This window comes from Molothrus ater, chromosome 5, assembly GCF_012460135.2.
Source record: "Molothrus ater isolate BHLD 08-10-18 breed brown headed cowbird chromosome 5, BPBGC_Mater_1.1, whole genome shotgun sequence".
In the NCBI taxonomy this organism is placed as follows: Eukaryota; Metazoa; Chordata; class Aves; order Passeriformes; family Icteridae; genus Molothrus; species Molothrus ater.
In genome coordinates this window covers 1,592,661-1,615,292 of record NC_050482.2, presented here as the reverse complement: position 1 = coordinate 1,615,292, position 22,632 = coordinate 1,592,661, and the positions used below count along the sequence as shown (strand labels likewise).

The 22,632-nt window shown below is 55.8% G+C and overlaps 2 protein-coding genes across 4 annotated transcripts in view; one reads left to right on the top strand and one right to left on the bottom strand.

Moving 5' to 3' along the window:
* Positions 1-4,522, top strand: part of TASOR2 (transcription activation suppressor family member 2) — a 47,995-nt gene extending 43,473 nt beyond the window's left edge. The window contains exons 19-24 of one of the 3 annotated variants that reach the window (XM_036401567.2): positions 232-357; positions 626-779; positions 1,466-1,571; positions 2,720-2,895; positions 3,150-3,267; positions 3,544-4,522. In XM_036401567.2, coding sequence (XP_036257460.2) covers positions 232-357; positions 626-779; positions 1,466-1,571; positions 2,720-2,895; positions 3,150-3,267; positions 3,544-3,547 — 684 coding nt within the window. In that variant the 3' untranslated portion in view covers positions 3,548-4,522. Of the gene's footprint in view, positions 1-231; positions 358-625; positions 780-1,465; positions 1,572-2,716; positions 2,896-3,149; positions 3,272-3,543 lie in introns of those variants that run through there. The other 2 variants (XM_036401565.2, XM_054514867.1) reach the window with 2 other exon arrangements.
* A 1,250-nt stretch (positions 4,523-5,772) lies between these two features.
* GDI2 (GDP dissociation inhibitor 2) lies at positions 5,773-22,199 on the bottom strand. Its single transcript, XM_036400666.2, has 11 exons — positions 22,037-22,199; positions 13,661-13,768; positions 12,989-13,088; positions 11,713-11,847; positions 9,637-9,835; positions 9,235-9,366; positions 8,780-8,879; positions 8,050-8,221; positions 7,082-7,226; positions 6,849-6,903; positions 5,773-6,777 (listed from the first exon to the last, which is right to left on the bottom strand). The coding sequence occupies exons 1-11, from the start codon at positions 22,079-22,081 to the stop codon at positions 6,622-6,624; spliced, it is 1,347 nt and encodes a 448-aa protein (XP_036256559.1). The 5' UTR covers positions 22,082-22,199; the 3' UTR covers positions 5,773-6,621.
* Positions 22,200-22,632: the final 433 nt, after the last annotated feature.

Genomic DNA, 22,632 nt, shown 5'->3' with positions numbered 1-22,632 from the left:
AGCCAGGAATTCCTTCCCAATATTCCATCTAAATCTTCTCTGGTTGATTTGAAGTCCAACCCTCCCCCAGCACTGCCAAGGCCCCCATGTCCCCAAGGGCCACATCCATGTGCCTTTTACATCCCTGCAGGGCTGGGGGCTCCCCATTGCCCCGGGCAGCTCATTCCCCTTCCCGTCCCCGTGCTCCCAGGGAAACATTCCCCACCCACGCCTGCCCCGTGTGTGTTGCAGGCCCTGCTGAAGGCAGAGGGGTTTGTGAGGATGGAGCCCCTGAGCTTCTGCAGAGCCCAGCGCGGGGACAGCGAGCGGCTGCTGGTCATCATCAGGAACGAGGACATCGCCTCCCACATCCACACCGTGAGCCTCAGGGCCCCTGCTCCTTCTCAGCACTGGGATTTATTCCCAGGATCCATTGAAAATGTTAGAGCAGCCCAGCTCAAAGCACTGAGGCTGAGCTTCCCTGGCCCAGCCTCACCCTGACTCAGCAGTTCAGGGAATGTTTCATCTCTGGGATGGGGTGTGAGGACAGGAATGTTGGGCTGGGCTGGGCTGGGCTGGGTCCCTGGGCTGGGCTGGGCTCCCTGGGCTGGGCTGGGGCAGTTCCCAACTCCCTGCTCTGGAGCAGGTGCCGTGCCTGCTGGAGCTGAAGCGCTGTCCCAGCGTGGTGTTTGCCGGCGTGGATGAGCCCGAGGAGGTGACAGGTGACACATTCCAGGAGCTCTTCCAGGCCGGAGGGTTCGTGGTGTCTGATGAGGAGCTGCTGGAAAGGGTGACCCTGGGTGAGTCTCACTGACACATTCCCAAACCTTCCCTTTGCTTCTGTTTCCAGGGGGATTCTGGCCCTCCCTCTGACTCCAGCCCTCTCTCGGGGATGGAGTGCCCAGCTCAGGGGTCCCCAGAGCATCCCAGGACAGGGCAGAGCTGTCCCAGGATGTTTGTTTGGCCTGGAGACTCATGGAGTGCTTTAGGTTGGGAGAGACATTAAGGATTATCCACTTCCATGGGCAGGGACACCTCCCAGTGTCCCAGGCTGCTCCAGCCCCAGTGTCCACCTGGCCTTGGGCACTGCCAGGGATGCAGGGGCAGCCCCAGCTGCTCTGGCAATCCCAGCCCAGCCAGGAATTCCTTCCCAGGGAATACTGGGAGTTCCTTCCCAGTATGCAGTGGAAAAAGGAGGAGAACTTGCTGCTGCCTTCAGCTCCTTAGTGGGAAGTGGCACAGAAAACGGAGCCACCTCTTCTGGGAGATGCTCTGTGAGGTGACAGGGAAAGCTGCACTTGTCCCTTCGGATATCAGGGAAAAACTCACGCCAGGAGATGGTCCCAGTTCCCCACCCTGTGCAGTTGGAGTCTCCATCCTTGCAGAGGCTCAAAGCTCCCCCAGGTGGCCCCACTTGGAGCAGAGCTGGGCCCAGAGACCCCCAGGTCCCCCTTGCCACCCACGCTGAGCTCTGGTGTCCCCTCAGGCCAGCTGAAGGAGGTGGTGAAGGTGCTGGAGAAGCTGAACAGGAGCGGGAGGTGGAAGTGGCTCCTGCACCACAGGGAGAGCAAGAAGCTCAGAGGAGACCTCAGGTAACGGCTCTGCCTGGCGAGGTGGGGATGGCTGGGATGGAGCAGCCGGGCTCAGCACCTGGAGAGCAGCAGATGGCCGGGAACGCTGTCCTGGCTGTGATCCTGGCTGAGGCAGAGCTCTGGCAGCTCTCCTTGCTCCCTGCTGGGCTTCCATAGGGCTCCTCCCTGGCTCCTGGGCAGAGATGCCCTCAGGGAGTGCTGCAGGCTCCTGCAGAGGCACAGATTTCCCTTGAGGAGCTGCACATTCCCAAAGCTCCCAAAGCAAACCCAAAGAGCTGCACATTCCCAAAGCTCCCAAAGCAAACCCTAAGAGCTGCACGTTCCCAAAGCTCCCAAAGCAAACCCAAAGAGCTGCACATTCCCAAAGCTCCCAAAGCAAACCCAAAGAGCTGCACATTCCCAAAGCTCCCAAAGCAAACCTCCCTCCCTCCCCAGCAGCTCACCCCAGCTCCTGGCACACCCCTGGAGCTCAGGGCACCTTCCTGGGGCTCTGCCCCCTCTGCTCCTTTTCCTGCCCCATCACAGCTGGGATTTGGGGAGGGATGGGGGCCTGAGCTGGGGGTGCAGAGAAGGAATTGCTGCTCCAGTTCCCACCAGCAATGGTTGAAGATGGAACTGCTCTGGCCCGGGTTCATCCATGGGTGGGTGAAGTGAGAAAACTCCTGGGTTGGGATAAGGAATTTTAACAGGGAAAGGAAGAGCTGGGAAAGCCAAGGGATTCATCCCCATTTCCCATCACAGGCCATCCCCAGGCAGGCCAGGCTCCATCATCAGCCCCTCTTCCTTCTCCTCCTCCCAGCTTTGTATCCTGAGCCTGATCCCAGGCTCTGGAGCACCCCCTGGGACAGGGGCACTCACCTGTCCTGGCCTTGTGCCCCCCAGGCCTGTGGGGTGAGTGAGGAGCAGCCTTGGCTTTCCAGCAACAACAAAACCTCCCTGAGCCACCCACAGCCCCCAGCACAAACCCCAAACCAACCCCTGAGGCAAAAATGAACCGACCCCGGGCAAAACCAGCACAGGCAGCCCTGGAGCAGGGGGGAATTTGCCACTTTGGGTCCAGAAATCACCCGTGGGGCTGGAGAATCCACCTGGAAGGGCGGATCCCACCCTCCCTGCCCATCCCCTGAGCCGTGCCCCTCTCTCAGCAGGGACGATGGCAGCGCCCAGAGGAAGCAGCTGCTGCTGAGGTGGTGCCAGGGGGCAGAGCTGCTGGAGCTGCTGCCCTTCCACGGCTGCGACTCCGCGGCCGAGCCCGGGCGCGCCCAGTGCCTGCTGGGGCTGCAGGCGCAGCACGTCCGCGCCAGGTTCGCCGTGTACCTCACAGGTGAGGGCATCCCCGGCCCTGCAGCTCTGAAAGTGCCCTGGAAAGGGGTGGGGAGGGATAAAAAAATCCCTGTTCTCCTGCGGGAATCGCCTCTTCCCGGTGCGGGTCAGGTGTGGGTGGTGAAAAGGAATTGGGGGATTTTGGAGCCGTGGGTGGCTGAGGCTGTTGGCAGAGCAGCAGAGCAGCCACGGTGGGGTTCAGGGATGTTTCCTCCTTTGCTGGAATTAACGGAGCTGCTGCTCCTCCCCTTGCAGAAAATCCCAGCAGCAGCTGCAGGGAGATGCTGGAAAGCAAAGGAATTCTTGTGGCTGACATCGCCACCTTCCTCGGGACGGTGCAGAAAGTGGCTGCTCCCTTCAGAAGAAGCTACTGGTAAGAGGGGAAAGCTTGGGATTGATCCCAGAAAGCTGGGGACAGCTCAGGGCTGGCTGGGGGGGGGCAGCAGGGAGCTGGGATCCTGCAGCAGGGCAGGGGCCATCCCAAAGTGCTGGGTGTGGGATCTGCCAGTCAGCACTCTGATCCCTGCAGCTGGGTCCAGGAGAGCCATGCCTGGAAAACGGGAAAAACTCCAGGCCTGGCCCTGGGGAGGCTCTGCAGGAAGCCCAGAGGGTGCCAGGCACTGACCTGGGCCACGTCTCTGTGTTGCAGGTGACAAAGTGAAGCCACCAGGACACGGCTCCTCCCCAGGCCCTGCGGCACCAGTTTGGGCACCCCGGTCCTGTGGGGGACATTCCCACCTCCCAACCCAGTGGATCCCCACCATCCCAATGGATCCCAACCATCCCAGCCAATCCCAGTGCATCCCAATGATTCCACTGGATCCCCACCACCCAACCCAGTGGATCCCCACCATCCCAATGGATCCCAACCATCCCAGCCAATCCCAGTGATTCCACTGGATCCCCACCATCCATCCCATCAATCCCATCGATCCCAGTGGATCCCCATCATCCATCCTAGTCGATCCCATCAATCCCAGTGGATCCCCATCATCTATCCCAGTGGATCCCAGTGGATCCCCACCATCCATCCCAGTCAATCCCATCAACCCCACTGGATCCCAGTGATCCCAGTGGATCCCAGCAGCTGCTGGGTGTGGGGGAAAGTCGGTTTTAGCTCTGTACATAAATCTTATTTAAAGGTGGGAAATGCAAACCCTCAGGGGGTTCATTCCCTGCCATCCAGTCTCACATAGGAAAGGTTCTTTTAAACGGTACAGGTAAATTATTGGAGTGGTTTCGAGTCTCTTCCTGCAGCTGCCATTAGAGCAGGCAGATGAATTTCCCAAAGTCTACTTGAAGATGAGGAATGAGAACAAACCCCTTTTCCACGTGGTCGTTGCTGTTCAGGCCCACACTACATTTCAGCTCACCCCCGTTGCCTCCTGGTACTGGTTCCCTGCCGGGACTCGTGGATCCCAGCACTGGAATCCCTGTAAATAGCGGGAAGCCGGGCTGCAGAACAGAATAAGCTCTTTTATTTATGGGGGAAAGGAGCAGCCCAGCCCCGTCCCCACCCGGCTCTGCGGGGCAGGGGCCTCCTTCAGCTCGTTTTTAAATCCCAGAGGCCGCTCTGTACAGGATGACTTTGTAAAGAGTTTGATTAATAAAACCTCCGAAATAATGGATGTACACAGCTCTGCTTTCTGGAGAGGGGACCAGCATCCAGCCTTTTCCAACAGGGAAAGGGAGGGCAGGGGATTTTCCAGCTGGGACGGAGGTGGGGAAAGCAGCAAGGAGTGAGCAGGACCGTGGTGGGCTCCTGGATGATGGATCCCATCGTGCTTCCCTGCAGGAAGGATGGAAGAACCAGGGGAATGACCAGGTCACAGCAGGTAGGGATCATGGGATCATGGATTTTCCACCTGGTTTGTGGGCATGGCACAGAGGGAGCTGCCCCAGCCCCACTCCCAGCAGCCAAGGGTGGGAATTGCTCCTGCCAGTGGCACCTCGGGAATTCTGCCAGTGGCACAAAGGGAATTGCTCCTGCCAGTGGCACAAAGGGAATTCTCCTGCCAGTGGCACAAAGGGAATTGTTCCTGCCAGTGGCACAAAGGGAATTCTCCTGCCAGTGGCACAAAGGGAATTGTTCCTGCCAGTGGCACAAAGGGAATTGTTCCTGCCAGTGGCTCCTCAGGAATTGCTCCTGCCAGTGGCACAAAGGGAATTCTCCTGCCAGTGGCACAAAGGGAATTCTCCTGCCAGTGGCACAAAGGGAATTGTTCCTGCCAGTGGCTCCTCAGGAATTGCTCCTGCCAGTGGCACAAAGGGAATTGCTCCTGCCAGTGGCACCTCGGGAATTGTTCCTGCCAGTGGCACAAAGGGAATTGCTCCTGCCAGTGGCAGCTGGGGAGGAGGAAGTGCCAGGGCCCCGTCTGGGAGGAAGGAGAGGGGAAGCCCCAGGCAGGCTCAGCTCAGCCTTGGGACCGAGATAGGATCAAAGCCCAGTTCCTGTGTGGGAACGGTGCCAGGGGAAGCCCGTGGCACCCTGGAGAGCTGCTCCGAGGCTTTCCCTGGGTTCTCCTGGCACTTGGCACGGCTGTGGCAGCCAGGGAATGGGGAAGGATCACCCAGGATTGAGCAGCTCGTGTTGGGGACGGAGAGCAGCTGAACAGGGATTACTGATTGCTGCTGCTGTTTCCAGCTGTGGCACTGGGTGGCTGCTGCAGGAACAGGGACTGTGCCAGGGCACAGCCTGAGCCACAGCTGCCCCGCCAAAGGCAGCCAGAGCAGCACAGCCTGGAAAGCAGCACGGAACCAGGAAATGCCTTCTGCAGGAAACGCTCCCGTCTCAGCCCGAGCGGGCAGAGCTGCTGCAGGATCTCAGCCTGGAGCTGCTGCTCCCGGAACTGAAGTGAATCAGACCAGAGGCCAGGAGTGGTTTCCAGAATTTGGCTTTACTTCGCAGTACAGAAATCATTTGGAGCCTTCAGGAGACACGAGAAGCACAGGCTCTGTCATGCCGATACCGCAGCGCCGTTTGGTCCATCCGAGAAGCCACCAGGGGACAGAAAATACTTCCACATCTTGCCTGCTCTGTAATTTGTTCTCTCAATTTTATTAAGATTAAAACACAAAGGAGCCTGAGGCACAGCTGTGTCCCAACCGATGTAAACGGGTTTAGAAGCTTAAGTGGAGGTTAAGTTCTGTGCCCAGAACGAAGCCAACATTTGCTGCTACAATAGGTGTGGGCTTTGTCCATGATACAACTTTGCCACAGAGTTAAGATTGATGGGAGAGACTTTTAGGGATGCTGTCCACAATAACGGAGTGCTCAGTTTCTATTTTCCTTGATATCAGGTTTGAGTGACATCAGCGTCACATCTACGAGCTCACCAGAAGCACAGGATTGTGAAGGATGTTTTACAAATGATTAAAAAGACAAGGTAAGACACAGCTGTCAATGAGTTATTTCAAATCTGCACCCACGTCTACGTCTGCAAAAATAATAATAATAATAATAGTAAGTTCAGTCTGCCTTTCGCTTACGAGGTTAGTCAGGAATATCAGTCAGGAATTTGCCAGATTCTGGACAGCAGCCCTACTAGAATGAAATAATTAACACATGATATCCAAAAAGGGAACATTACCAGTGCAGTACTCTTCAATCTCTCAGAGATGGGATTACAAAAGCAGGCCTTACAATATTGAATTTCGTACAGTGTTCATTAAGTTCCTTATATATTCATATTAGCCGATTTAAACTTCTCCTAATTAGAGACTCTCATTACTGCTGCTCCTCCTCCCCGTAGATGTCGTTCTTCTTGCGTTTCATCTCCTCGAAGTCGAACTCTGATCCCATCATCCTCTTGTAAATATCTTTGATGTCGTCGCACGTCGTCTCGAAGTGGGTGGTGGCGTCGTAGGTGCGCGAGATGAAGATCTGGAAGCAGAAGCAGCGTTGGAGCCCGAGCTGGGGCCCGTGCCCCCCAGCCCGGCTCAGCCCTCACTCACCTGGCTCTCGGTTCCCGGGTCGGTGGGTGCAAACAGGTCACTGATGCTCACAAACCTGCAGAACGGACAAAAGCCCTGGCTTGCTTTGGGTTGCTTTGGAAAAAGGACGGGCTCAGAGCAGGAGAGGTTGGGTGCGAGGGCAGCGCTCGAGGTGCTGAGCACGCTCGGCCTCAGCAGCTCTCGGAAGCCTCCAGTGTCCCAGCAGAGGGGACAGGGGCTGGCTGAGGACTCACTTCTGCTCAATGGGCTCCAGGAGGTCCAAGGCCGGCTTGATCTCCTTCTCCGGGTCCGCGGTCTCCACGGTGGTGCTGGCGATGGCGATGTACTTGCCCTGCGCCGCCACGTTGTGGGCAGAGGAGATCATGCACACGTAGATATCTGGGGGGACAGGGCACAGCTGCAGCCCAAAACCCCCTCCAGGCTCAGCCCAAAACCCCCTCCAGCCTCATCCCAAAACCTCCTCCAGCCTCATCCCAAAACCTCCTCAGCCTCATCCCAAAACCTCCTCCAGCCTCATCCCAAAACCTCCTCCAGCCTCATCCCAAAACCTCTTCAGCCTCAGCCCAAAACCTCCTCCAGCCTCATCCCAAAACCTCCTCCAGGCTCAGCCCAAAACCCCCTCCAGCCTCAGCCCAAAACCTCCTCCAGCCTCAGCCCAAAACCTCCTCCAGCCTCAGCCCAAAACCTTCTCCAGCCTCATCCCAAAACCTTCTCCAACCTCATCCCAAAACCTTCTCCAGCCTCATCCCAAAACCTCCTCAGCTGCAGCCCAAAACCTCCTCCAGCCCCATCCCAAAACCCGGCCCACATCTCTTCCCACTGCCCTGACACCTGGCAGCCCCTGGATGGTTTGGAGAACCTGCAGTGAGTCCCATCCTTGCCCTACATGCTCCCATCTCCTGCTTGAGCAGCCTGGACACGGGAGATCCCCAAAATTCAGTTTCCCCAATCTGGTGGGATTCCCAGTGCTCTGTTCTGTGCCAACAGCCCCTCCCCTCAGCCCTCCCCCACCTCTCCCAGTCTGGGGCATTTCCTGCCGCAGGTTCCTCACCAGGTTTCCCAACCACAGGCTCGTCCCACCTCCGTCCCCTAAGTGCAGCTCAGCCCTGCTGGGCCCTGGCAGCCCCTGGGGCAGGGCAGGAGCTGTCCCTGTCCCTGTCCCTGTCCCGGTGTGACCCCAGCCCACCAGCCCTGCACACACCTGATTTCCGGTTGACCTGGTTCTGTGGAATGATGATCTGGCACGAGTTGGCATCGTTTGTGTTCTTGATGGGGTGGCTGAGGATGCAGATGACCCGGATCACCTGGCCCACCTTGGTGACGCGGTCTGACACGTAGCTGGGGTCGCAGATGAGCTGTTTGCAGCGAGCCACCTGAGCACCAACGTGGAGACATTGCCCAGCTCATGTCAGAAACAGTTCCTCCAGTCATAATTCACAGTTTATCAATCTGAGGCCTCCAGGCTGCACACACTCTGGTCTCTGGCATGGATTGTCACCTCTGTTCCTGGCCAGGACTCGTCATTCCCACCCCAAGGGACGCGTTATCCCACCACAAGTGCTCAGTGTCCCATCGGTGCCCACTCAGCGCTCCCAGCTCTGTCCAGCCAGGTGCTGGGGAGGCTGCACAAAGGCCACGTGCCAGCTGTCAGAGCAGCTGGGAGTGCCAAGGGCAGAGCTGGACACGAGGAGCAGCTGCCTCCCCGAATTACTCCCTGCCAGCCCATGGGGACTTCATCCCAACTCCTGGAGCAGGGATGCCCATCAGACTCTGCCCATCAGGACATTGTGACAAGAGCCCCAGCCCAGCACGTTGGCCCTTGGGCTTAAAAAGAAAGGGTTTTGTGTGTGTTTGTTGTGCTCAAACCCAAAAGATGTGGGTTCTGAGGGGCAGGTGGGGAGGGGAGCAGGGAAGGTGGGCAGGGTCCATACCTCCCCCTCAGACTTGACCCCGACCACTTTGCCGTTCTCTATGACGATCTCCTCGATGGGCTTGTTGAGCATGTAGGTGCCTCCATAGATTGCACTGAGCCTGCAACAGGAAAATCCCTTCAGCACCTCCAGGGCTGGAGCTCAAGAGCCCTTGCAGGGTCTGCTCCCCTTGGATAAAGCCCTCCTCAAAACCCTCTGCTCAAACAAACACAAGGCATAAACACTCTGCCAACAGCATCTCTCAGCAAATCCAGAGGGGAACAAGCCCACAAAGAAAGAACCTCACGTGGAGGAACCACCTCTTAATTAAGTGCAAGAACCATTAAGGACCACAGTATTTAGTGCAGCATCACATTCTGGAAGCTCAAGCAGTGACTCCACACACCCAACTCCAGTGCACACCCCACTGGAGGGAAGCCAGAGTGAAAGCCAGAGCGAAGCCAAGTGAAGCTCACCTTGCAAAGCCCTGGGGCAGCTCTCCGAGGCCATAGAGGGGGTACAGGTAGGGGCTCTTCCCGTACCGAGCCAGTGACTCGCTGTACAGCTTGATCCTGTTGATTGTCTCTTGGCAGGGTTGATCTAGATAGCTGGGAAGGACAGTGACACCATTTGGGATGTTCCCAAACCAGCACTTCCAGCACAGCACCCCAGAGAGCACAACACTGACTTCCCAGGACATTTCCTTCCCCACCCTCCAGCTGCTCCTGGCAGTGCTTCCCTGGCAGGTCCCTTTAAGGAGCATTTGGTGGTGCCATAAGTTTTACCCAGGACCCCTCCAAGCTCAAAATAACAATAATCAATCCCATCATAACCCCAAACCCTGGGATTTGGGGGAGCAACTGAACCCCCCCACTTACTCATCAGTCCTGTAGAGAGCAAGGGCATGGCCTGTGAAGTCAATGACATCCTGGCCCAGGTCAAACTTCTTGTACACATCCCTCATGGTGGTTTTCTTGGGGTCCACGCCCTCGAAGGTCCGCGGGTCGTTCTCGTCAAAGTTGGCCACGTACACCAGGAACTTCCTGAAGCGGCGCTTCTCAAACAGACCCATCAAACCTGAACCAGGGGTTGGGAGAGCTCAGAACCAGGGCCTGGGAGAGCTCAGAACCAGGGCCTGGGAGAGCTCAGAACCAGGGCCTGGGAGAGCTCAGAACCAGGGGTTTGGGAGAGCTCAGAACCAGGGTTTGGGAGAGCTCAGAACCAGGGCCTGGGAGAGCTCAGAACCAGGGGTTTGGGAGAGCTCAGAACCAGGGCCTGGGAGAGCTCAGAACCAGGGCCTGGGAGAGCTCAGAACCAGGGCCTGGGAGAGCTCAGAACCAGGGGTTGGGAGAGCTCAGAACCAGGGCCTGGGAGAGTTCAGAACCAGGGCCTGGGAGAGCTCAGAACCAGGGGTTGGGAGAGCTCAGAACCAGGGGTTTGGGAGAGTTCAGAACCAGGGGTTTGGGAGAGCTCAGAACCAGGGGTTTGGGAGAGCTCAGAACCAGGGGTTTGGGAGAGCTCAGAACCAGGGCCTGGGAGAGCTCAGAACCAGGGCTTGGGAGAGCTCAGAACCAGGGGATGGGAGAGCTCAGAACCAGGGTCTGGGAGAGCTCAGAACCAGGGGTTTGGGAGAGCTCAGAACCAGGGGTTTGTGAGAATTCAGAACCAGGGGTTTGGCAGAACTCAGAACCAGGGGTTTGGCAGAACTCAGAACCAGGGGTTTGGCAGAACTCAGAACCAGGGGTTTGGCAGAACTCAGAACCAGGGGTTTGGCAGAACTCAGAACCAGGGATTTGTGAGAATTCAGCAGAACCAGGGGTTTGTGAGAATTCAGCAGAACCAGGGGTTTGGCAGAACCCAGATCCTCAGTGACTTTGTGGCTTTCCCATTATCAGCAGTGGGCAAGAACCCCTGAGTGTTCAAACAAGGAATGGTTTGGGTTGGAAGGGACCTTAAAGGGCCTTAGTTCCACCCTATGGCAGGGACACCTCCCCCTGTCCCAGGCTGCTCCAAGCCCCAGTGTCCAGCCTGGCCTTGGATGCTGCAGGGATCCATCCAGGGGCAGCCACAGCCGCTCTGGGAATTCCATCCCAGCTCCTGCCCACCCTCCCAATCAGGAATTCCTTCCCAAGATCGTGTCTAACCTTGCCCTCCTTCAGCCTAAGGCCATTGCCCTTTGTCCTGTCCCTCAAACCCCAAACAGGAGGCTGGACAAGGCACCATTTCTGCACTTGAATTCTCCACAAATTGCAGAAGCAAGACTGGAAACGTGAGGGCAGAGGCAGCACCTCCACTCGTGCCAGGATGAGTGTCCTGGAGGAGGAGGAGACACAGGAGACGTGGCCAGAAGAAGGAATTGCTGATCCCTTCAGCACACAGGAACATCTGCCATGAGGAAGGCTCAGACCTACACACTGGGGGCCTTCACTGCAGGAGTCACTTTAGCAGAAGATGTTTCAGAGGTGCTGCTGAACACAGCCCACGTCTGGGGCTCATGGAATGCCCTCTAGATCCTACTGGATTTCACCACACTGTTATTAGCTTTATTTGAGCAGTGAAATCTAAGTAGGCAACAATTAAGGTTTGAGGTGCCACAGGTCAGAATTAGTCATTCCAATTTGCCTGCAATGTTTTTCACACACACAATTCCAACGAGGACATGACATCAAATATTTATGGCAGAGCTGGGAGATGAGCCCCAGATGGAACCTCCTGAGGAAGGAAAGCACTGCCAGGTTCTCAGCAGAGTCTCACTGAACAGGCAGCTTGGAAGCTCCAAGAAAACAGGGCTCAGCAAACCCAAGGCTCACAGCAAGGGGTGTTTGAAGAGAAAGAGGTGCAGGAGAACCCTGAGGATGCTCCTTAACGCATGAGGAGCACCAAGAATATCCCAAGGGATGGGTTTGCCTCTGTTTAGGGCATTCAGAGGGAACAGAAAAGGGGCAGCTACTCACTGGAGGCCAAAGCTTCTGCCTCAGTGGAAGGAACTTTGTAGATCTTTCCTCCCTTGTAGACGAAGCTGCCCTCGATCACCTTGAAGTCCAAGTAACGAGTGACTTCTGTGTAGAGCAGCATCTTTACCAACTGACCTGCAAGGGTTGGCACAGTCACACACAGACACAGCAGCTCCCACGGCAACAAACCCTTCCCCGTGCTCAGTTCCCACTGCAGGCTGCAGATGGGCTGGGAATAAAGCACCCAAGCCTTGGCTGGCATCGATCAGTTCTTCCATGGCAACAGCCCTGAGCCAGGCACTGCCCCATCCATCATCATCCATCATCCATCAATCATCCATCCATCCATCAATCATCATCCATCCATCAATCATCCATCCATCCATCAATCATCCATCCATCCATCAATCATCATCCATCCATCAATCATCCATCCATCCATCAATCATCATCCATCCATCAATCATCATCCATCCATCAATCATCCATCCATCAATCAATCATCATCCATCCATCAATCATCCATCATCCATCAATCATCATCCATCCATGCATCCATCATCATCCATCCATCATCCATCATCCATCCATCCATCCATCATCCATCCATCCATGCATCCATCATCATCCATCCATCATCATCCATCCATCCCTCATCCATCAATCATCATCCATCCATCATCCATCCATCATCATCCATCCATCATCCATCCATCCATCATCATCCATCCATCATCCATCCATCCATCATCCATCCATCATCCATCATCATCCATCCATCATCCATCCATCCATCCATCATCCATCCATCATCCATCCATCCATCCATCATCCATCCATCCACCCATCCATCATCCATCCATCCCTCATCCATCCATCCCTCATCCATCCATCCATCCATCCATCCCTCCATCCCTCCATCCATCCCTCCATCCATCCCTCCATCCATCCATCATCCATCCATCCATCCATCATCCATCCATCCATCCATCCATCCATCCATCCATCCATCCATCCATCCATCCATCCATCCCTCCATCCCTCCATCCCTCCATCCCTCCCTCGTGCTCCAGGATGAGATTCCAGCAGCCAGGGCTCGGTTTTAGGCGAAGGGAGCTGGCCCTGCACTGGGAGCCACTGCACTGGCAGGGTTTGCTCCAGCCCAGTCCAGCACAGGGATTCCAGGATAAGGATTACTGGGACTGACAGTGCCTGTGCTATTCCAGCACCCAGCAGCAGCCAAGGAATGAATACCTGGGAGCTCAGGGTCACTCACCATTAGCCATAAGGAATTTAGGAATGAGGTCCACGTTCCAGTCTCTTCCCCGCCCCATAGATTCTGGTGGAGTTCCAGGGAGATTAAACCTTTTGTAGAGCTTTGGAGAGAGAACACAGAACTTATTATAGCCCAGGAAATCTGTCTGGGTGTCATTTCTCCCACACATGGACACACTTTCCACGCCCACAGCTCCGGGCTGAACACAAGCTCTTCAGAGCCAGCTTCTGGCTGCAGTTTGAGCTCCAAGCTGAGTTGGGAACACACAGACACATCCAGTGAATTGTTACAGGAAGAAGCAGGCAGTGTAATTCTGCTCCTCCGGGCTTTGGGAATTTATGAACCTGATGGACTGTGTAACATGGCATTTCTCAGTCCAGTTTACAATTTAGCTGAAGAGTTTTAACACCCAGCTGTAACGGCTCTGGAACGCTCCGTGCTCGATTTGCTCAGATTCCAACTGGGAATTACAGGAAACAAGCACAACCCACCAACTCCAAACACCCCACAGTGGCATTTCCCCCACTGTTACCTGCTGAGGAAGCGCCATAAACCTTCCTTACCCATCGAAACCCTCAGAGTGGTTCATGTGAAGCCACCCAAGGCTAAGTGGGAATAAATCCCCTTGGTGTGCCAGGAAGGACACAAGGAGGGCTGTCTCTCCACACTTACATCTTCCAGGGGTGTAATGGAAGCACTTTCCCCTCCATAGTACGAGTTCCGATCCATGTGAAGGACTTTCTTTCCATTCACTGACATAATCCCAGAGAGGATGCATTCCTGCAGGAAGGAAAGGGGGCAAGGGACAGGTCAGCTGCACTGGAGCCTCCTCCTTGCCATCTTCCCTGAGAGCATGTTCAGACAGCTCCATTGCAGCTGCACAGCCCCCTGCAAACATGCACAGCAGCTGCCTCATCCCAGAATTCAGGCACCTCCTGGAGGCAGGTTAACCTCTTAATAAATTTAATATCTTCTCTGGGCAAGCCAAGCAAGGGGGCAGAGATTGTGTGTAGGTTGGATCCCTGCACAACCACCACCTATCAGGGCTTCCCAGAGGAATTTTTTAGGAATTCCATGCACTGGAGCCAAAGGATAATGTGTCCTCTAAGGCACCAGTTGTCAGTGTAAGGATGTGCACAGAGAGGCAGCAGGAGAATGAAATCTTACCTGGACTTCAATCAGTCTCCTCAGAACTTCAATTATTAATATTTGCCACACTGGGACACTCAGGATAATCAAGAGCTTCTCTCAGAGAGCAGCATAAAGAATAAATGAAGGCATTTGGGTGCTTCATCAGCTCAGCTTTGCTCTCCTTGCCCTGTGCCCACTGAGGCTCCCTGGAGCAGCAGATGAGCTGCTGTGTGTGACTGCAGAGCACACAGAGCACAGCCAGGCTGCAGGACCAGCTCAGCCCTTGCACAGCTAAATCCCCATTAAAACACGACTTTGCACCGGCGCTGGCATTTCCCAGCCAAAGAGCTCAACAAAAACTTCAATGTCTGTGTGCTTAGCACAGCTTATCTTGGAGGTTTTACTGATCTTGCTCTGCCTCAGCTGAGCTCCCATTCATCACCAGGATCTCTCTGGTAGGTCCTGCTCACATCTCACGTGATGGGTGGGGCTCCTTGGAGGGGGCTTGGAGCACCTGGCCCAGGAGAAGGTGTCCCAGCCACGGCAGGATGGTTTTTAAGGTCCTCTCCACCCAAAGCTTTCACTCAGTCTGAAACCCTCAGCCAGCTGCTGAGATGCCAGCAGTGCACATCTGCCAGGACTCCTGCAGATCTGTGTCTCCAGGAGATCTTTCCTGTTTACTCCACAAGCACCTCAGGCAGGACTCTCCTGCCGTGGCGCTTCCCCCTCCCGTGGAGCGCACCAGGTTCAGTTCCAGCTCCAGACTGAGCAGTGCAGGTGTCAGGCAGGAAAACCACAAACACCAGGAGTTTCCCACTGTGGACTGTTTGTGTAAATCCTGACTCCAGTCAATCCTCGCTGTAAAGGAAGCTGTAAAATCAACCTCCCAGCCACAGCAGCTCTCGGGGGTTGTTTTGTTCTAAGGTCAGACACCTGCAGGTGCAGGGATTGCTGGCTGAGGATTTGCTGTGCTGGTGCTTCCAGGTGGCACTGGAAAAACCTTCTCTGTTGGGACAGCAGGGCAGTGCTGGCCAGTCTGTCACCCACCAGGATGCCACCAAAATCCAGCCAAGGACCTGAGGAGCAAAGCTGGAGCTGCCTCACACACAGCAAGGACGCTCTGAATTCAGTGCCTGAAGTCATGGAAGGTTTCCAGCACAGTGCCCACAAGGCTTCACGATCACCACGTGGACTGTGAGTAGTGAGCCACAGTGCTTCCCACAAAAGCTCCTTCCACTGTACCATCCATCCAAGGATCCTGCAAGGTCCCTCCTTTTCCCCCACAGGCTGGAGCAAGCAGAGATCCTCCCGGAACATCAGGCTGCACCAAACCCCGTGTGAAGTCATTACTCAAAGCCTAAACCTCTGAGTAACCACAGGAGTAAGAGTGGCTCCAGCATTCATGATTAACCACACCCAAGGCAGGAGTGCCACACCAAGGGCCTCATCACCAAGCAGTCACATTCACAGAGCTCTGTGGCTGGACTCCTTGCTCTAGCCTGTGCTTTATCCCTGGAACAGCTCCCAGAAGCCTGGCTCACCAGCTCGGCCAGATGGTGGCACAGGACTGCAAGTGTCCACGCTGGAGCGGAGCCACAAGGAAGCCAACCAGGGTTTCACCACTAAATAAGCACCAAAAGGAGGGATGGAGCTCCAGTAAAAGCTGCACAAGCCACATGCATTGATCTGGATGTCAGCTGGTTTCAGTCACCCACTTAACCTCAAAGCATCCCTCGCTCTGTGCTCCCAGAAGAGGGAGTGTGCATCCCTTCTTCACTCCAAGGGATGCTGGTAACCCAAATCAGTGAATTTGGAGTGAGTTTGGGCACCAGCAGAAGACACGAGAGGCCTTAAGCTCCTCTCCACTCACACCCATTGGACACAGCTGTGGGGACTGGGGTGGAGCTCTTACACTGCTGTTTAACCCGAGGCTCAGTGAGCACTCTGAAATCCTGCCCAGCCCTTTCAGCCACTTCCCTGTGCGGCCATGATGGCCATGAAGCTGCACAATGGATTGATCCTCCCAGCTCAGCAATTCCTTTGGATGCAGTGCCGGCCATGGGGCCGGGAAGCGCTTGATGTGTGACGCTGTCATCTGGGTCAGGGAGCGAGGAAAACAAACGGCCTGTGCTGATAAGGGGAGGGCTGGGGACAGTTTGGAGTGCAAATAAAAAGGGGAAGTGTCACAGTTCAAATCTGTGCATTTTCTGCCGGTTTATAAACGTCGCCACCACCGAACAGGAACAGGGGGCAGCTGCTGACAGCAGCAGCAGGACAGAGCAGGGAGAGCTCCGGGGATCCAGATCCAACAGAATCCATGCAAATTGCAGTCACGCTGCTACTACAACGCTCTGCCTCGGCCAGTTCAGGTTCCGAGCTCCCAGGAGCTCATTGTGCTGCTGAATGAACGATCTGAGCTGCTGCAGATGGCCAGGGAACCAGGGAGAAGCCAGCAGCGGCAATGTGGGGACAGCACATCCACTGGGAGTGCGTGGAAATAAAAGTAAGGAGGGACTTGGAAGTATTGGTGTTTCCATGCTTGCTTAAGACCATCAGCTCCGCCCTGGAGGGCAGGAGCAGGACACGGCCAGACCCTGTGCATGCAGAGGCCTTGAGGAATGGAGGGGAGCAGGGAGGTTTCTGTGGATCCCCTCCAAGTGGGGCGGCAGCTCAGAAAGGCTCAGACAGCCCGATGGAAACCGGAGCCAGCGCCGCTCCTGTGACGGCGCCCAGGGGAGGACTGGGCACTGAGCAAAATCCCTGCGGCTTCGGGAGCGCCTCTGGCACTGCCAGGCTCGTTCTTCGAAAGGCAGGGAGGGCTGTGCCCACAGAGAGGGGCTGGGCTGGGCTGGGCTGGGCCCTCTGGAGATCCTTGCTCCAACCTAGGCAGGGGCACCTGGAGCAGAGACACAGGCAATTCCAGCTCTCACTGCCTGACCCATCCTACACCCGCCAAAACAACTCCTGCTCATCCTACACCCGCCAAAACAACTCCTGACCCATCCTACACCTGCAAAACAACTCCTGACCCATCCTACACCCGCCAAAACAACTCCTGACCCATCCTACACCCGCCAAAACAACTCCTGACCCATCCTACACCTGCAAAATCAACTCCTGACCCATCCTACACCCGCCAAAACAACTCCTGCTCATCCTACACCTGCAAAACAACTCCTGCTCATCCTACACCCGCCAAAACAACTCCTGACCCATCCTACACCTGCAAAATCAACTCCTGACCCATCCTACACCTGCAAAATCAACTCCTGCTCATCCTACACCTGCAAAATCAACTCCTGACCCATCCTACACCTGCAAAACAACTCCTGACCCATCCTACACCCACCAAAACAACTCCTGCCCATCCTACACCTGCAAAACAACTCCTGACCCATCCTACACCTGCAAAAACAACTCCTGACCCATCCTACACCTGCAAAACAACTCCTACTCATCCTACACCCGCCAAAACAACTCCTGCCCATCCTACACCCGCAAGAACAACTCCTACTCATCCTACACCTGCCAAAACAACTCCTGACCCATCCTACACCTGCCAAAACAACTCCTGACCCATCCTACACCTGCAAAATCAACTCCTGACCCATCCTACACCCGCCAAAACAACTCCTGACCCATCCTACACCCGCCAAAACAACTCCTCCTCATCCTACACCTGCCAAAACAACTCCTGACCCATCCTACACCTGCCAAAACAACTCCTGACCCATCCTACACCTGCAAAGACAACTCCTGACCCATCCTACACCTGCCAAAACAACTCCTGACCCATCCTACACCTGCAAAGACAACTCCTGACCCATCCTACACCTGCCAAAACAACTCCTGACCCATCCTACACCTGCCAAAACAACTCCTGACCCATCCTACACCTGCCAAAACAACTCCTGACCCATCCTACACCTGCAAAGACAACTCCTGCCCATCCTACACCTGCAAAACAACTCCTGACCCATCCTACACCTGCAAAGACAACTCCTCACCGCACTGCAACAATCCCCTCAGCTACCAGGGGGTGATGCAAAGGACAGACAGACTCCAGCTTTCCCTAGTAAAAGGAAGAAGCTTTTCCTCCTAAGCCATTCCTCCTCCTCAAAGGAAGAGCCTTGAAAGGAATGAAAGCAACTGGGAATGCTGGGTGTCCCCTGCAGCAGACGCTCCCACATGGTCCTCACAGGCACTCTGAGGCTCTTTAGGCCACACAGCCTGGGCCTGTATGAATAAATATATCCTGAAGCAATGAGTGTGGCTCCTGTGCTCCTGCAGAAAGTGAATCTGTATCTTTGTGGGGAATTGGAAGAGCTTTAACATGGGGAGGCAGCTGGCAGGTAAGAAGCTTAGCTCAGCCTGCAAAGAGTGAAACCTCAGCAGGAACAGAGCATTCACCTACTGGGGCTCAACTGGAGGGTTTAATTATCCCCCAAATCCACGGAAAATAACTTTGTAGAAGCAGGGAGGGCAGATAAGAGAGCCTGACACCAGGCACAACGTCCCACTCCAAAACAACCCAGCGAGGAAGCACCGAGCCGCTCCCACAGCAGAGAGGTGGGAATTCCGTGAACTGAAAAGAGAGGGGTGAAAATACAGCCCTGAGGAGCTCTCCAGTCTGTGCCCACTGCACCAGATCAAAAACGAGTCTGTGCAGTAGGGCTGCAGGGAGATGATCCCTAATCTGCCACACATGATGCACACAGAAAGCCTAAGACAAGGACCTTAAAGCTATTAAAGCTCCAGCACCCTGGAAAACCCACTGGCACCAGGAATGAGGCAGCTGAAGATCTACCAGCTCTCATGCAGCTCTCTCACTTCCCACTGCTCCAGGCAGGAGGGAGCAGGAGGAGCCATGGAGTTCACTACAGCTGGTGCAGGTCTGAGGGATTGTAGCAGCAGTAATTCAGGGTTATTTTTCCCCACAGGGCTAAGACACATCTCTGTGAGCTGGCACTGCAATGGGGTCTCTGATTAGCACACAGGAGGGAAAAGCTGAAATAGTTTGAGTGCCAGTAATCCCAGTCCTAAAGCTGCCTTCAGTCCTTCATTGCTGCTGAGGAAGAGATTAACACCTGAAATACTCACATTGCACTCGCAGATCCATCCCGGTGGAATTCACACGTGCACCACTGGCCCCACGGACCCAACCACAATGGCCACTACAATGGCTGCATTTGTGCCCTTTCACAGAGCCTCCAACGGCTCACTCTTCCTCTTTAAACCAACAACTGAACCTTCCCTTTGGAAAAAGAAAGAAAACCCTCCAGATCAGCAGCAGGGACACAACCTCAGAGCTACAGCAGGGGCCTGATGGGGCTCCAGCAGCTTGAAGCAAAGGGTGCTGCAAACACCACACCAGAGCCTCCGTGACGGCTCCTTTGGAAAAGGAAAGGAACAACTGGATGTGTTTCCAGCTCCTTCTCCTCAGGTACCACAGGTACCAGGTCCTTTCTCACTGCTACCACAGTGAGAAAGGATCAACCCTCAATGTGAGAGCAGGAGAGTCCTTCAGGCCAGCCTGATCCAGCTCTGCTCCGACACCACTCTCCAGCCACAATGGGAATGAGCCAACACCAGGAATTCTGGGATGGCTGCACCAGCACCTCTGCTTTCCATTCTTTTCCACATGAGCTGCTCAAGACAAGACCAAGTCCCACCCTAATTGGTATTTCAGAGGCAAAGCCAGCACACCAGAAGCAAAATCTGAGCTCCTGGATATTCCCAGGCTCTGGAGTTCGGTCAGCACACCTTAAAATACGGCCCTAATTTATTCCTTTTAACTGAACCGCTGCTCATTAGCAGGAGCTTGTCTTAAAAGTGATTTCACAAGAGGCCTTTTGTCAAATTTACACTGGCATTTGTCAGTTTGAGATTAAGCCCTGCGTTCACCAACTTGATACCCCGCTCACACTAAAGCATAAATTAACATTTTAATGGAGCTCCGATCTACTGGAGGCCCCTTCACTACAAGCTCATTATATTTCACCTCCCCAAAAGTCCCTTTCCCTGCTTTGCTGAGCCGGGCCAGGCTTTAGGACAGACTCCAGCTTTCCCTATCAAAGGGAAGAAGCTTTTCCTCCTAAGCCATTCCTCCTCCTCAAAGGAAGAGCCTTGAAAGGAATGAAAGCAACTGGGACAGTTGGGTGTCCCACAGCTCACACCTTCCTTTGTGCCACACTGCAGGTGTGTCACCCTTCTCCCCAAACCCCAAAGAGGGGCGTGATAATCCAGCTGTGCCTTCGGTGGGGCCCAGTGAGCAGCCCCATCAATCACAGCACCCAAAGCACGGGAGGAATCGCCTGGATTTCAATTTAATCTCCATGCCAGGGGAAGTGGGGGAACCCCACTGGGCCAAGCCCGAAGAGCTCCCTTTGTCAGGCCACCTTTCTCCACCAACAGGAGGGAACAAAAGCAGGAAAGGCCAGTTGCACAAGGAGGAAAACCTTTCCACCATATTGGATTTTCTTCCCCCCTTCTCCAAACAATGCCTCCTCGCATTTGGAACCTGCAGTCCGCCCTCCCGTGGCATCCCCCGGCCTCCGGGGATGCAGGAACGGGCAGAAATCCTCCTGCAAACCTCCCGGGCAGCGGCACTGCCATGTTTTGTGTTTTTTGGGGTTTTTTTCCCCAGGGCTGCCTGCGGCGCGGGCTGCATCCTCCACAATAGGACAAAGCCCCACCAGGGCTCGTCCCCCTCCCTCCGCCGCACCCCCATCAGCTGTCAGCTCTCCTCAGGGATCACCGGGATGCAGCGACATCGCAGGAAAGGGGCTTTTTTTTTTTTTGGAGGGGGGAATAAGGGAAATTTGACAGGCTCGCCAGCCTCCCATCCCCCTCCTGCTGCAGTCAGGGTTGGATGGAGCCGAAGGCTGCAAAGGCGGAGCGGGAATGGGGATGGAGAGGGGGGGGATAACCACGGCTGCCTCCACCCTGCACGGACCTGCAGCCACGTTAGGGTTGTGGTACGGGGGGGGGGGCGGGGGAAGAGATGCGTGAATGGAAAAAAATAAGGTAATAATTTAAAAAATAAATAAAAGGCAATAAATGCCCGTCGGCGTTTTATTGTCCGAGTCTCCCCACGCCCTCCCTCCGCAAAACAACCGCATTTCCTGGGGCCCTCTGGGAACGGCGGGGATCGGGGACGGGGGTGTATCCAAACACGAGGAGCTGGTATAAAATATATAAATATATATATATATATATCATATAAAAAGCCCACCCCCGGGGGTCCAGTTAGGGATGGGGAGAAGGATCCAGGGTAGGGATGGGATTGGGGCTGGGGGGTGCTGTGAGAATTAACGATGGGGAAACGAACCAGGGGTCCCCCGGGGGGTCACACGCACCAGACCCCCGGGTAATGTTGAGGGGCGGAGGGGGAGGATCCCAGGCTGGGCTGGAGATGAATGGGAAAGAACCCAGGGTGGGGGTGGGACTGCAGCCGAGGGGGTGCTGTGATAATTAATGACAGGGGAAAGCACCCAGGGGGTCCCCCAGGGGGTCCCATACACCAGACCCCCGGGAATTCTGGAGATGGGGACAGGGGGAAGAATCCAGACAGAGGCGGGGGGGCTACGATGGACAGGTGACAGCTGAAGAAAACGGCCTGAATGGGGCGAGTGGGGTGAGAATCAGGTGAGAGACTGGGAAGGGCACCGCACACCCTGGGGGAGGGGATAAAGCCCCGAGCGCCCCAGGCGGGGGGGGCTCAAACCCAGCCTGGGGGGGATGATCAGGTGATAGACGGGCAAAGGACAGCGGCGCCGGGGGGGGATGAGACATGGGGAAGGGGGTCAGCCGCAGGAGCCGGGGGATGGCGGAGGGGGGGCGGCGGGGCGGGGCAGGGCAGGGCGGCGGCCGCCCGCAGCAGGCCCGAGGCGCGAGCGGGCGGCGGCTGCTCCTCACCGTGAGGCCGGTGCCCAGCACGATCACGTCGTACTCCTCATTCATGGCGGCGCGCGGTGTCTCGGGGGTCTCTCGGCCGGGGCTGAGGCGAACCGGGCGCTACGCGGGGGCCGCGGGAGCGCGAGAAAATGGAGCCGCCGCCGTGAGGGGACCGCGCCGGGAGGGGCGGGGCTGGGCCACCTGCGCCCCGCCCACGTGCCTGCCAATCACAGCCCGATACGCCACGCCATTGGCTGGCGGGGCCGTCACTCAAGGGGCGGGAGCGATGCGCGCGCGAGCGGCGCTGCCACCGTGGTGGGGGCGCGGCGCGCATGCGCAGTTCCATGGCCGCCCTATGGGCTCGGTGTGCGCGGGGGGGGAAGCCTTTATATTGGGGGGGGGGTCCTAAATTTGGGGGTGCTCCTTAATTTATGGGGTTCTCAATTTGGGGGGGACTTCAGTTTAGGGAGCCCTCAATTTGGGAGAGTCCTCAGTTTGGGGAAGTCTCAGTTTAGGGGGGCCCTTCAATGGGGGGTGGTCCTCAATTTTCATGGATCCTCCATTTGGGGGATTCCTCAGTTTAGGGAATTTCCTCCACTTGGAGAAGGGCCCTCGAT